General features: G+C 49.0%; 1 protein-coding gene across 1 annotated transcript in view; it reads left to right on the top strand.

Annotated features, from left to right (window-relative positions):
• LOC144770558 (uncharacterized) overlaps positions 1-15,507 on the top strand; it is a 129,459-nt gene that overhangs the window by 80,852 nt on the left and 33,100 nt on the right. The window contains exon 4 of the mRNA XM_078655170.1: positions 4,418-4,472. Coding sequence (XP_078511296.1) covers positions 4,418-4,472 — 55 coding nt within the window. The remainder of the gene's footprint in view (positions 1-4,417; positions 4,473-15,507) is intronic.

Below are 15,507 nucleotides of genomic sequence, written 5' to 3'. Positions count from 1 at the left end.
CCAGCTGTGTCCTTTCAGTGCTAGAGTAAAGTAAAGTAAAGTCCACATTTGTAAAGCGCACAATCACCGGGAAGATTAAGCGAGCTATTGCCCAGAGTCACATGGTGCTGGGCTGACCTGCCGCCGTAGCCGGGGATCGAACCGTGGTCCCCAGATTCCAGCGTCAGTCGCCCTGGCCGCGGCGCCACACCTCTTCCATACCCAGCTGTGATCTTTTAGTGCTAGAGTTCCATATCCCCAGCTGTGCCTGTCAGTACTAGATTGTCACATGCCAGTTGAGCCTTCAATGCTGTTGTGCCACATCCGCAGCGGTTTCTTTTTAGTGCTTGAGTGTCACACCCCCAGCTGTGTCCTTTTATAGCTAGAGGGCCGCATTTCCAGCTGTGCCATTTTGTTGCTAGCGTTAAATCCGCAGCTGTGTCCTTTTAGGGCTAGTGCTACATTCGCAGCAGTGCCCTCTTAGCGCTAGACTGCCACATCATCTGATGTGCCCTTTTAGTGCAAGAGTGTCACATTATCAGCCTTGTCCTTTGAGTGATAGAGTGCCACTTCCCCAGCTGTGCCCTTTCAGTACTAGATTCTCACATCGCCAGCTGTGCCCTTTCATTGCTAGAGTTCCGCATCCCCAGCCGTGCCCTTTCATTGCTAGAGTTCCGCATCCCCAGCTGTGCCCTTTCAGTGCAAGGGTGTCAGATCCCCATCTGTGTTGTTTCAGTACTAGACTGCCACATACCCAGCTGTGTCCTTCAAGTACTAGACTGCCAAATACCCAGCTGTGTCCTTTAAGTACTAGACTGCCACATACCCAGCTGTGTCCTTTAAGTACTAGACTGCCAAATACCCAGCTGTGTCCTTTAAGTACTAGACTGCCAAATACCCAGCTGTGTCCTTTAAGTACTAGACTGCCGCATACCCAGCTGTGTCCTTTAAGTACTAGACTGCCAAATACCCAGCTGTGTCCTTTAAGTACTAGACTGCCAAATACCCAGCTGTGTCCTTTAAGTACTAGACTGCCGCATACCCAGCTGTGTCCTTTAAGTACTAGACTGCCAAATACCCAGCTGTGTCCTTTAAGTACTAGACTGCCACATACCCAGCTGTGTCCTTTAAGTACTAGACTACCAAATAGCCAGCTGTGTCCTTTAAGTACTAGACTGCCAAATACCCAGCTGTGTCCTTTAAGTACTAGACTGCCAAATACCCAGCTGTGTCCTTTAAGTACTAGACTGCCACATACCCAGCTGTGTCCTTTAAGTACTAGACTGCCACATACCCAGCTGTGTCCTTTAAGTACTAGACTGCCAAATACCCAGCTGTGTCCTTTAAGTACTAGACTGCCACATACCCAGCTGTGTCCTTTAAGTACTAGACTGCCAAATACCCAGCTGTGTCCTTTAAGTACTAGACTGCCACATACCCAGCTGTGTCCTTTCAGTGCTAGAGTGCCACATTCCCAGTTGTGCCCTTTTAGTGTTTCAGTGCCATATGCCCCCGTTTGCCCTTTTCAGTTCTGGAGTGCCACATCCACAGCTGTGCCCGTTTAGGGCTAGAGTGCTACGTCCCAAGATGGACTCTTTTAGTTTTGGACTGCCACATCCCCAGCTGTGCCCTTTCAGTGCAAGAGTGTCACATGCCCAGCTGTACACTTTTAGTGCTAAATTGACACATTGCCAAATGTGCCCCTTCAATGCTAGAGTGCCAACTCTCCAGTTGTGCCCTTTTAGTGCTAAAGTGTTCAGTGATAAAGTTACATCCACAGCTGTGCCCTTTAAATCACTGAGTGCCACAATTCTAGCTGTGCCCTTTTAGTACTAGATTGTCACATCGCCAGCTGTGCTTTCAATGCAAGAGTTCTGCATCACCAGCTGTGCATTTTTAGTGTTAGAGCTCTACATCCCCAGCTATGCCCTTTCAGTACTAGATTGCCACAAACCCAGCTGTGCCCTTTAAATGCTTGAGTGCCACATTCTCAGTTGTGCACTTTTAGTGTTGGAGTGCCACATGCCCTGTTTGGCCCTTTCAATGCTGGAGGGCCACATCCCCAACTATGCCCCTTTGGTGCTAGAATGCCGCATCCCCAGATGCTCTTTAATGCTAGAGTGCCACATTATCAGCTGTGCCCTTGTAGTTCTAGAGTTCCAGATCCCCAGCTGTGCCCTGGCAGTGCTACAGTCCCACATCCCGGCTTTACCCTAGTAGTTCTAGAGTGCCACCTCCCAGCTGTGCCCTTGTAGTTTGTGAGTGCCATATCCCAGCTGTCCCCTTATAGTTCTAGAATGTGACATCCCAGCTGTGCCCTGCTAGTGCTATAGTGCCACATCCCAGTTGTGCCCTGGTAGTGCTATAGTGCCACATCCCAGCTGTGCCCTAGTAGTTCTAGAATGCCACATCCCAGTTGTGCCCTGGTAGTGATAGAGTGCCATATCCCAGCTGTGCCCCTGTAGTTCTAGAGTGCCACACCCCAGCTGTGCTCTAGTAGAGATAGAGCGCCACATTCCAGCTGAGCCCTTGTAGTTCTAGAATGCCACATCCCAGCGGTGCCCTTGTAGTTCTAGAATGCCACACCCCAGCTTTGCCCTGTTAGTGCTTTAGTGCCACATTCCAGCTGTGCCCTAGTAGTTCTAGAATGCCACATCCCAGCTGTGCCCTGGTAGTGCTGTAGTGCCACATTCCAGGTGTGCCCTAGTAGTTCTACAGTGCCACATCTCAGCTATGCCCTAGAAGTTCTAGAGTACCATATCCCAGCTGTGCCCTAGTAGTGCTAGTGACACATCCCAGCTGTGCCCTGGTAGTGCTATAGTGCCACATCCCAGCTGTGCCCTAGTAGTTCTAGAATGCCACACCCCAGCTGTGCCCTGATAGTGCTGTAGTGCCACATCCCAGCTGTGCCCTGGTAGTGCTATAGTGCCAAATCCCAGCTGTGCCCTAGTAGTTCTAGAGTGCCACATCGCAGCTGTGCCCTAGTAGTGCTCCACTGCCACATCCCAGCTGTGCCCTGGTAGTGCTATAATGCCACATCCCAGCTATGCCCTAGTAGTTCCAGAGTGCCACATCCCAGCTGTGCCCTGGTAGTGCTATAGTGCCACATCCAAGCTGTGCCCTGGTAGTGCTATAGTGCCACATCCCAGCTGTGCCCTGGTAATTCTAAAGTGCCACATCCAAGCTGCGCCCTTGTAGTTCTAGAATGCCACATCCTAGCTGTGCCTGGCAGTGCTACAGTGCCACATCCCAGCTGTGCCCTTGTAGTTCTAGAATGCCACATCCTAGCTGTGCCTGGCAGTGCTACAGTGCCACATCCCAGCTGTGCCCTTGTAGTTCTAGAATGCCACACCCCAGCTGGTCCCTAGTAGTTCTAGAGTGCCACATCCTAGCTGTGCCCTAGTAGTGCTCCACTGCCACATCCCAGCTGTGTCCTAGTAGTGCTCCACTGCCACATCCCAGCTGTGCCCTGGTAGTGCTCCACTGCCACATCCCAGCTGTGCCCTGGTAGTGCTATAGTGCCACATCCAAGCTATGCCCTAGTAGTTCCAGAGTGCCACATCCCAGCTGTGCCCTGGTAGTGCTATAGTGCCACATCCAAGCTGTGCCCTGGTAGTGCTATAGTGCCACATCCCAGCTGTGCCCTGGTAATTCTAAAGTGCCACATCCAAGCTGCGCCCTTGTAGTTCTAGAATGCCACATCCTAGCTGTGCCTGGCAGTGCTACAGTGCCACATCCCAGCTGTGCCCTTGTAGTTCTAGAATGCCACATCCTAGCTGTGCCTGGCAGTGCTACAGTGCCACATCCCAGCTGTGCCCTTGTAGTTCTAGAATGCCACATCCCAGCTGTTCCCTAGTAGTTCTACAGTGCCACATCCCAGCTGTTCCCTAGTAGTTCTACAGTGCCACATCCCAGCTGTGTCCTAGTAGTGCTATAGTGCCACATTCCATCTGTGCCCTAGTAGTGCTACAGTGCCACATCCCAGCTGTGCCCTTGCAGTTCTACAGTGCCACATCCCAGCTGTGTCCTAGTAGTGCTATAGTGCCACATTCCATCTGTGCCCTAGTAGTGCTACAGTGCCACATCCCAGCTGTTCCCTAGTAGTTCTACAGTGCCACATCCCAGCTGTGTCCTAGTAGTGCTATAGTGCCACATTCCATCTGTGCCCTAGTAGTGCTACAGTGCCACATCCCAGCTGTGCCCTTGCAGTTCTACAGTGCCACATCCCAGCTGTGTCCTAGTAGTGCTATAGTGCCACATTCCATCTGTGCCCTAGTAGTTCTACAGTGCCAGGTCCCCAGCTGTGCCCTTTTAGTCCTATCGGGCCCGAGCAGCGAGTTTACTCCTAGCGGCTCCGTGGACGAGGCGCTGGCAGTTCGGGTATCCTTTGTAGTAACGACTAATTCATGTTTTCTGTCCCTTCTTCCTTGCTTTCCAGTATTGCCACTTCTGCTACGTCTGCCCGGTGATCTGCGAGACAGCGTGTAAACCCGGTAAGTGCTTCTTCCCACTCCCCCGCTCGAGCAGTTTTGAGTAAGATTAACACCGTGGTAAAGGGCACGCGGCCTTCACAGGCACCTACAGAGCTGGGGGAAGAGGGCAGGACTCGCACCACTGACTGCAGCGCCATCTTGTGAGGGGTGAAGTACTCCACGCTTGTCTAATGTCCATTCTGGGCCTGTAAGAGAGCCAGAAGTGTAGAACCCTACGACCCCAATCCGGCAACAGTCTATTCATGCCAGAGCGCCCAGGGGGCTGTGAATGCAGAAGTCCCCTCTTAAATGGCACCAAAAATGAGAGAGTTACCCAGATAAGACCAAGAAGGGACTGGGTGAGAATAATATTCACAATTTTTTTATGCCCTTTTGTGTCTACATTAATTCACAGTACCATATGAAGTTTCAACTGAACCAAAAAATATCACTAATATTCAATCTAAAAACATTTTTTTACTAGTTGAATTCGCCTTATTCACACGTTCATCACAATTTTTTTTTTTTTAAACAATGTTTATCTGTCCAAATGACATTTGGACAGATAAACATTGATTTTTAAAAAAATGTTTTAATTGTGATGAAAGTATATTGGTTTTAATAATTGTTGAATTTTTTATATACAATTTGCAAAAAATGAAGTATGCATTAACCCCTTCGGTGCTCATGACAGAGCGGTTCCGTCATGAGCGTCGGTTGAGCTGTGCTCATGACGGAACCGTTCCGTCATGACCACGCCCGTTTCTATTACGGCCCAGCACCGGAGGGGGAAACGCGGTCGCACGGAAAAGGTTAACAAACTGAAGTTTGCCTTTTATGTATTGGTATAGGTTTTTGCTTGAACAATAGAATAGGGTTCAAGCTTCTGTTTGTGGCCAACTTAAGATAATCAATCAATCAATCAATCAATCAATCAAGTAATTTGTAAAGCACACTACATACCCGTAAGGGTTTCAAGGCGCTGGGAGGGGAGGGAGGGGGATGGGGTGCTGCTGCTACTGGTCGAAGAGCCAGGTCTTGAGTTGTCTCCTGAAGGTCACAGGTCTTCGGTTTGTCGTAGGTAGAGGGGGAGGGTGTTCCAGGTCCTGACGACGCGGTGGGAGAAGGACTTGCCTCCGGAGGTTGTTCCACGGATGCGCGGGATTGTGGCCATAGTCGGCAGAGCGGAGTTTCCTGTTGGGTACGTAGAAGGAGAGTCGGTTTTTGAGATAGGCTGGTCCGGTCTTGTGGAGTGCCTTGTGTGCGTGGATCAGGAGCTTGAAGGAGATTCTCCTTTCGACGGGGAGCCAGTGCAGGTTCCTCAGGTGGGGGGTGATGTGGTCGCAGCGCGGGACGTCGAGGATCAGGCTTGCACAGGCGTTCTGAATTCTCTGTAGTCTGTTGATGAGCTTGGACGAGGCTCCGGCGTAGAGGGCGTTTCCGAAGTCGAGTCTGCTGCTGACTAGGGCCTGGGTGACTGTTGTCCTCGTGTTTGTCGGGATCCATCTGTAGATCTTGAGGAGCATGCGGAAGTTGTTGAAGCAGGCGGAGTAGACTGCGTTGACTTGTTTGGTCATGGTGAGTTTTGAGTAGAGGATGATTCCCAGGTTGCGTGCGTAGTCGGTGGGGGGCCCCAGTGCTGTGGGCCACCATGAGTCATCCCATGCTGACTCATGGTTTGAGGATCTCCGTCTTGTCTGTGTTCAGCTTGAGTCGGCTTTCCTTCATCCAGTCGGGGATTGCCTTCATCCCCTGGTGGAGGTTGGATTTGGCTGTGAGAGGGTCCTTGGTGAGGGAGAGGATAAGCTGCGCGTCGTCGGCGTAGGAGATTATGTTGAGGTTGTGCTGTCGGGCAATGCGTGCTAGTGGTGCCATGTATACGTTGAACAGCGTCGGGCTGAGGGAGGATCCTTGAGGAACGCCGGAGATGATCTCGGAGGCCTCGGACCGGAACGGGGGGAGGCGGACTCTCTGAGTTCTGCCGGAGAGGAAGGAGGTGGTCCAGTCCAGGGTCTTCTCCCGATCCCTGCGTCTTGGAGCCGCGTGCGTAGTGTGTGGTGGCAGATGGTGTCGAAGGCGGCAGAGAGATCCATGAGGATGAGGGCCGCCGTCTCGCCTTTGTCTAGAAGGATCCTGATGTCAACATACAACATCTACATTTGTGGGTGTTTTGCTAGGAAGAGTCCTCACAACCACATCTTTTATTAATTTGAGTTTTGGGCCTTAGAGAGAGCCCGCAGCTCTGTGCATGAGTGCAGCGCACTGCCAGTTTTATCCCTAACAGGTACTCGGGGGTGTCTTTGAGGGATGCCCCCTCACCATTGTATACTATAGCAGTTCTTTCGGTGTCTGCTCTAGGGCAAAGGACACATCTGGATGCAGATCTGCCCCACATCTGGGCAAGGCACCTCGCGCAGGTCTAGCCTACACCAATTCACCAAATATTTCCATGACCATGCTGCCTTATTTCTGGTTACAAGTCACCCACGCCTAAATGCCTAGGCCGGATTGATAAACCCGGGCATTCCTTTGTCCTGCTCCAGGTTTAGGTGTAAATCACTCATTCATATATTCAGTAGTTAAACAGGCTCATTCAACAGCAGAAATGTTTTGTCATTTTTTTCCTTAAGCCAAGGTTTCTTACTCCTATAAATATATGTTAGCTACATCTACACCTGGAGTAAGGCATACCCATGCCCAGACAATGCTTTATGAATCAGGCCCGGACATGCAGGTGCAATTCCCTCCTAAGATAGGAGTAAGACACGTCTGTTGATAGAACATGTGTGTGGAAGAGCCCCCCATCTTACTAGAGAATGCTCATTGCAATCTTCTTCATGCTGTAGCAGGCTCATGGGTTCATAGTGCTATTGCATTGTATTTGGGCCTCCCCTCCCCACCGTCCATCCACTGGACTGAATCCAGAATCCTGCAGCTTATCTTCTGCTCAAGCTGCCTCCAAGGGCTCCGAATGCAGGCCCTCTGTGGAGACCGCACTGGCTTCTGCTTTACAAGTGCCCATGTGTAAGGACCATCTGTTCTTCTACTAAAGACAAGCACGTGTCACCAAGCTTTGCTACCGCGGTACCTACAATTGGACCTCTCTCTCTCCCCCCTACAGCTTCGCCAGGTTCCTCGCTCTCTGACCTGCAGAAATATGCTTCAGACATTCTGTTCAAGTTACAATTTCTCAGTGTGTCAGGTGTGTTTAGCTCTGGGCTGACTTTTGCCTGTCATACGCTTTACAAATAATACAGAAATAAAACAATAAATAAAAATCTGGACAATTAAGGTGTAATAAAAATATTAGAAGTGAGTCACAACAACTCGTAAAAAAAAGCTTTGTGATTGAGGGCTCAGTCCTCAGCCGCACTTTCTTGGTACAGAGAGATGAGAACTTTTTTGTCACTCAACATTATACCTCCCCGGGCCCGAAAGTGTCGAAGGGATCCGTGTAAGTCTTGTGTTGAACAGCACAGGGTCGCCACGAGCCCTTCACACCTCCAGTGGGCCCCAGAGGTGACATCCATGCTCAAGGGCAGGTCCACATACCGCGCGCGGGTGGACAGAGGGAGCGGGCAGTGAGGGGCGGCGGCCCTGCTCGGGTTACCCCCACACAAACAAGACACAAAGGACCAGTCCCTGAACACGTCTGAGCTTGTAATGTGATAACAAGCCGCCTCCAAATATGGGAGACAATGCGCTGTTTACATCAAACACTGCCAGGACTCAGCCCCAACACACAAAGAAGGAATCATTATGCAAACGTTCGTGAGTGTAGTTTGCATTTGTTTTATTTCCATGTTTTTTCATTTCACTCTTCTGACTCCGTTGCCCCCCCCCCCTGCTTGGCATCTGTTCTGCCAGGGATATGTCTACAGTTTGCATGCGCAGCCTGCTCCTAATGTTTCTGCCACCAGCCACCGCCTCGCATTGCCTTAAATCAACAATGTCCTAATCCCTGAATGAGAGATGCCCGGTCTGAAGCCCTGAGTGGAGTTCAGGGCATCAGGGAGTTCGATCAGTGTACCAGGGTGGATTCTCTCGCGTTGGTCTTCAACCAAAGTGGATCATATCTGTGTCTGGGGAGAGGTCAGCCATGGCCTGGCCTCTCCGGCAGCCTCCATACAGATCACTCAACATGAGACGAGGCAGCACAGTCTGGAAAGGAATTCATTCAAAATCTCGAACTCGAACCCAAATGTCAAGCAAACATCGAGGCAAAAAACAAAGACCTGATCTTTAAGGAAATTACTAATTGAAAGTCAACAAGCTCAGGAGAGAAAAAGCAGAACGTGGAATTTCCTGCTAGTCTGCTAAAGTTATACCAAGAAATGTGAGCAAATGTATTATTGAGGAAGAAGTGTGTGCTCTTCGAATAGCAATATCATGAAATGTAAACTCCGATGGAGACAAGAAATGCCCAGCCAACTGAATAGTGGATAAACAGTATGGAAACAACTATGGGGCTTATTTACAAGCCCTCACCGCCATCGGAGCGTCACTATTTTTGATGCTGAACTGGCACAGCAGCAGTTTCTATATTTACAAGGTGGAGCTAAACCACTTTGCGTGGCTTAACGCCACCTTGTAAATATGCCCCTTTCTGACGTAGTCCTCTGCAATAAAATAACAAGCATTTACAATGCAATGGTTTCGCCTTTGTTAAAGTTAGAGCTATTGGCATTGCTCTTGACATTATTTTTATTTATGTTTTTTTAACATAAATAAATGGCATTGTCATTTACATTGCCAACAGCTTAATCTCTCGCAAATGTAAGACATATTGTACCCTACTGGACGAGCTCAGCAGACAGCAATTACTAACACACACACACACCCAGAGACACACACACCTAGGAGAGCAAGCACAGCGAGGGGGCAGGGAAGCAAGCGCAGCCAGGGGGCGGGGGTTTGAATAAAAAATAAATAAAATGGTGGGGCTGGAAAGAAGAGAGGAACACGTAGTGATATATAGACACGAAGAATAGCACACCAGAGTGAAAGCAAGTAGAGAGATGATGAAGCTGGAATTATGGAAACAGTTGCACATGAGGGAAAGAGAAGATGGGGGAGTAGAGAGCAACACGAAGCATGTGTGGCAGGCCTTTGGGGGGAGAAGCACATAAGGGAGAGAGCATGGAGGGGCTCAAGAAACAATTTAGCTACCTAAATGTGTGCAGCGGAAGAATAGAAGTAGCCAATCAAAAGAGTGGTAAAAAGAGCAAAGAGGCAATGCTTCAGAGAAGGGACAAACACAAGAAGACAAGCCATCCATTAAGAAGCAAGCAAGAGTAATAACAAAGCCAAACTATGGTACGCAATAGCAAAGCTGTAAGCCCACTGTAGGTTTCTGGCATGGTACACATAAGTCTTTGGCCTACAGACAGCTAAAAGCTATCTGGTAGGCAAGCAGCAACAGTACGAAATGTATAAATGAAGTATGAAAAATCCAAGAAACCTCACCACTGTCAACACATTTCAGATGGCAATTGACCAACCAAAGAACATTTTAAAATCAACTGAGAATGTTGAAAGTCATACAAAATCTCATACTCCACGTTATGGTCAGAGCTGCAAACGTTGGAACTATGTTCAAGTCCTGGCATCAGCTCAACATCCTGTGATTATGGATAAATCATTTTATCTTCCCTAAAGTAAAATTAGTTTCCCTAAAATAAAAATACATTTGAAATGTTCAATGTGACTGGTGCTTAAGGGCATTGCTCTAGTCAGTGCCTTTGTGATGTGTTCACACTGAATAAAGCTAATTAGACTAACCAGATGGTGGCGCATTTTTTGGGGAAATTCCGGGGACTAATTGTGATCCCAATCCGAGGCTGCCTCTGGGATATCATGGCTACACTTTTAACTATTTTGGTAAAACTCTCAGGAAGTTGGCGCCGTTCTGGTACCCCCTATCAAGGCTCAATTCTCCGTCTGAGTCATGGTGCTTGTGAAACAGACACGTCTTATTCAGCCGAACACAGCTCCCAGCCACGTGGGTACAGCTCCGTGCAGCTTGGCCTAGCTGTGGGAAGGAGGGCACATCACTCATGCTGCTCTGGTCTGTCTGGGGCAGGCTGGCTCGCTGTTCTGCGGCTTCCCCTGCTCTCGTGGCACAGACCTCGTGCGGCTTGGCACAAAGCATCGCTCTCGGGAGAGAGGCCCAGCACCCGTGCTGTCTGACATGCCTCCCACAACACAAACCCCAGAGAAATGTTTGCTTCACAGCTCCGAACAGGTGTGAAGTCTTTATTCAAGGCCAGGGGCTATCACGGGCGAGAGGAGAGAGATGAGGCTGTGGGGGCAGAGAGCGAAGGGACCAAGAGAAGCTAGAAATGATGAGAGAGAAAGTGGACGAAAAAGGGAAGGCAGTGAGAGGCATGAGAGAGAAAGAAAATGGGACTAACATGAGGAGAGAAAACAAGCAAAACAGAACTTGGTGACGTAACGGGCAGATGGGTATAGAAAGGTGGCGAGGATTTTAGAGCGTAAGAGGAAAAGGACCACACAAACCAAGAAAGAGGGGAGGTAAAGGAGGGCTGGTGAGCCGAGAGGGACAGAGCAAAGAAAATGAGGGACTGCGACAGAGAACGGGTGCGAGTGGCAGAGAAAGGGATGGGCAGGGTGGAGAAAGGGAGGGGGGTTTCTAGAAAATGCAGTAGGGTAAAAAGAAAATGACGAAAGCAGGCGGCGGGAAGTGGCAGAACGGGCCATAGGAAAGCAACAAACAAACAGGCGAGGGGTGAGGAAAAGAGGTGGAAGTAAACACAGCGCAGCTGGGCCATGGAGGCGGCGGGGTGAGCAGCAGGCTGGGCGAAGGCGGGATGCACGAGTTTAACACATGCTTCCAGTTGGGCTCGGCCCGGGGCCTCCAGCAGTAGCGTGGCTCTGTGTGCCGCGAGACAGAGGGAAGTGCTGAGCAGGAAACCCTCCGGCTGGGCCCTGCAGCCACAAGCACAAAGGCCGGTCCAGGCGCGCGGCACAGAGGTAAGTGCTGCGCAGGAAGCCCCAGAACCCCCTGGTGCTCTCTTTGATCACAAAGAAAGCCCCACTAGTGAAGAGTTTCTCTTTTCGCGGAGTCTGTTCCCGTCCTGCCTTCGAAGCACGAAGTCGAGCAGGAAGCCTCCCAGTGCAGGGCCTTGGCTTAATTCAACTACTGGAAAGTGTGACAGAACAGGCGGATCTCGAGACTGCCATCACGCAGCGCGCAAGCTGCAGCATCCACCCCGCCCCCTCCCGTCGATCCATTGCTACCACCTAATCCTGAATGCACTCACCAAGGGCGGGGCTCTCCTGCACGGGGCCTCGCTGGCGGCCGCACTCCTTTCTCCCGGGCACTTTTCCCCTGGCAAAGAACAAGCGGCGGCGGGACTTCCGGCTTGCTTGCGGGCCGGCATGACCAGATTCGGGGGCGTTCCCGGCTTTTGGCTGACGTAGCATGACGTAGCCAAAAGCCAACAAGGAAAGGCACGGAAGCGGGGGGGGCGCGGGAAAGACACGGAAGCGGGAGGGGGGGTGGGAAAGACACGGAAGGGGGGGAAAGACACGGAAGGGGGGGCGGGAAAGACACGGAAGGGGGGGGCAGGAAAGACACGGAAGCGGGAGGGGCGGGCGGGAACGGACAGCCACAGAAGAGCAGCGAGGGCGCAGCACTCGTTTGGTGTCCTGAATGAAAAAAACATGGCGACGAAAACAAACAAAAAAACTCCGCCAAAGAAAAACAAGTCTGGTCCCGGGCTGGCAGCCAATCACAGCGCGGCCCGGGAATGACGTCACGGGGGTGTCCCGGGCCGGCAGCCAATCACAGCGCGGCCCGGGACAAAGGGGCAGGGCTTAAAAAAGCCCGAGAAACGCCCCCGAATCGCGTTTTCCCGAGAAAGCGTGATTGACAGCCTCTGTCTCCCAATGGCTAGCCTCCATTTATGGAGCTAGCCAATGAGAGACAGAGGCGGGTCATCAATCCCACATAGAACTCAAGAGGTTTTTAGCGCATGCGCACTACGTGCGCACTTGCAGGCAAAACCTAAAAAATAAATGAAGACAAGTGTTATGCAAATGTGGCTTCTTTCTCAGAGGGAGTAATGTGTTAGGGGTGATAAACAGGGACCAGTATGTAAGACAACTAGGGCTGTGTAACAGCCCCGTGCATGATTCTTTAACAGGTTAATGTGTTGTCACAAACCTAGACTGTGAGGTTGCTGGTGCAACATCATACACCGCCAAAGTTGAAAGTCTCTGATGTAAATGACACTAATTATTAAAAGAAAGAAAAAAAATAAAGTCCAGTGTTATGCAACTGAGTTTTAAAGTCTCTGGTGTAAAATGATGCAGTTATGAAAACGAAAATAAATAAAATAAAAAAGAAATGAAGACAAGTATTATGCAAATGTGGCTTCTTTCTCAGAGGGAGTAATGTGTTAGGGGTGATAAACAGGGGCCAGTATGTAAGACAGTTGGGGGCTGTGTAACAGCTCCGTGCATGATTCTTTAACAGGTTAATGTGTTGTCACAAACCTAGACGGTAAGGTCGCTGGTGCAACATCATACACAGCCAAAGTTGAAAGTCTCTGATGTAAATGACACTAATTATGAAAAGAAAAAATAAATAAAGTCCTGTGTTATGCAACTGAGTCTTTAGCTCGACGTGTGAGTGTGGGGACATGGCTGCGAAACATGCCATTCTTATACAGCAGGCATTAGGGTTCAGCAACATGTACAGGCATATTTTCGTAACGGTAAAATATGCTGCCACAGCCCAGAAAGGGTTGGATGGTGCAAGTTCCACAAAAGGCGGCAAACCAACCAGTCATGGAGATGTAACAGGGCGAAATAAAAATGCTGCTGCAGCCCAGAAAGAGCGGGACGAACCAGAGTTTCATAAGAGCTGCAAAACTAAAATGTAAGTTTGCTGGTGTAAAATTTTCAGCGCCTAATTTTAAACCGCCAAAAAGACTGATAAGACACGAAGAGGCTTCTACATGGGAGTCAGCTGTCAGGGACTGATAAGAACGACCGTCTTGTGAAAGAGTGGCGCGAAATGTGCACATGGGGCTCTTAGGTGGGACAGTGGATACGAGGGGCAGTGAAAGTATGACATTTTAAAGGCGCTCTTTTACATCTAGGAGAGTGCACAGAAAAAATTGAAATAGGGACGTAACTACACTTGCACTCTGAAATTTGTTGGAGCACCTAATTATATCTAGGCGAGGAAACAGGCTTTGGCAGAAGACTACAGAGTTAACATGGCGCAGAGGGGAAACAGCCACGCTGATGAAGCACACTCTATACTTAATGTAAGTAGCTATGGATTTTGTTTTTATTCTATAAGGCAGTTCTGGTATTTGTTAAAAACTTTAGACAAGGAATAACTGTAAAATAAGCATGCATATAGGTATTATTGTAGTACTATGTCATAGAGACCTAACAGCTTTAAGAGAGTAAAAATTACAAAATAAAACAATGCCTTTTATACACATACCTTAAATGTTGGTGGTCTCCGGTGTCTGCTGTATTACAAGGGGCCAGTTGTGGTAGGTGCACTGACTGCTGTTCTGCGCACTTGTTCTACCCCAGACACTACATTTTATTGACTGATTGCCTTCTCCTGCTGCATCTTCTGGGAGCACACTCCTCAGCATACTGATACACAATCTTTACTTAACACAGCTAGCATTCCAGTACTTGTAGTGCTGGCTATTCTCAGTCTCATACTGTTTAGGGGCAGTACAGTAATGTTATTGGGAAATCGACAATGACAATACTTCCTATCAACATTCTATGCATTTTTGCATTCATTTGAGAAGACTATTGATGTTTTCAGGGTGAGTGTGCCATGATGCTCTTAGTCTAGTCCATTTGTATTTACAGAAGCCAGGATACAAAGTGCACATCCGAGGGCTCAGACATCACCATTGCATTTAACAATTACAGACATGGCATTACATTCCTCAGCACCCTGCCATTGTATCCCCTTATTTGGTACAGCTGATAGCCTCCTCGTGATTGTCTTCTGTTCAATCCATTGCAGTATTGACAACACCTTATTGTAGTTTTACTGCTTTGAGTCCATGTCTCATGGATACACAGGTTTTGCTCTCTTGATCTCAGTTGCAAAAATTGTACTCTGTCGACCATTCTTTTCAGTGGTTAATTTGTAAAAAATAAGTGCTGGGGCTCTTGTCAGGAGGCAGCTTGCACCAGCCCATTTCTACTTTTAGCACCGCCTAAAACAGAATCAACTACCAACCACGAAAGTGGGGAGAGGATGTGGCGTAATGGCCAGAGTTGCTGACTTCGGCACAGGGGAACCAGGTTTGAGCCACGGCATCGGCTCAACATCCTGCAATTCCGGACAATTTGCTTAATATACCTATGCATAAATGAATGTGTCCTTAACTGGTGCTAATGAAAAGCACTGGTGTTGATGATTAAGCGCCGGCTGAGAACTGGAAAGCAACGGCTCAAATTAAGCACTGATTCTTCTGCTTCTTTGTGCTAGAGCTAAAACATAGATGAACCTGTCTATCTGTGGAAGCTATTCCTAAATGAAAGTGCCTTGAAGTACATGTACTGAGGCAGGAGGACAGATCCATACTCCCATGCACAGAGTATACTCCTTGTGTTGTACATTCCCAAAGGTGCCATCCAGTGTAGATAGAAACAACACAAACCTCTTTTTGTCCACACCTATATCACTCACAATTACCAACAACTGGCGCCCCGGGTGTTGGAACTAGGGGTGCAGCAGGTGCTACAGCATTCCCAGACCTGGAAGGATTTAAGAAAGGTGATGGAAAACAGTGAAGCCTTTCAATCTGTGAAATTTTCAAACAGCATTAGCTGTGTGCTCAAAAGCAGTGAAAGATCAACGGAAATTAAGGAAAGCCCAGAGAACAAAGGTATGCCACTCTTATGAGAGGGTGATATCAGATTACAAGAACGAGGCACATGAAAGGTACTAATGTAACCAATAGCTCCTTTTTAAAGTTTGCCAACATCGCAAATAAGAATCATTTGAGTCTTTTAATTGGGAAATGTGGAGACAGACTTC

Source organism: Lissotriton helveticus, chromosome 7 (genome assembly GCF_964261635.1).
Source record: "Lissotriton helveticus chromosome 7, aLisHel1.1, whole genome shotgun sequence".
In the NCBI taxonomy this organism is placed as follows: Eukaryota; Metazoa; Chordata; class Amphibia; order Caudata; family Salamandridae; genus Lissotriton; species Lissotriton helveticus.
Note: the sequence above shows the minus strand (reverse complement) of the source record. Positions and strands in the feature narration are given on the sequence as shown.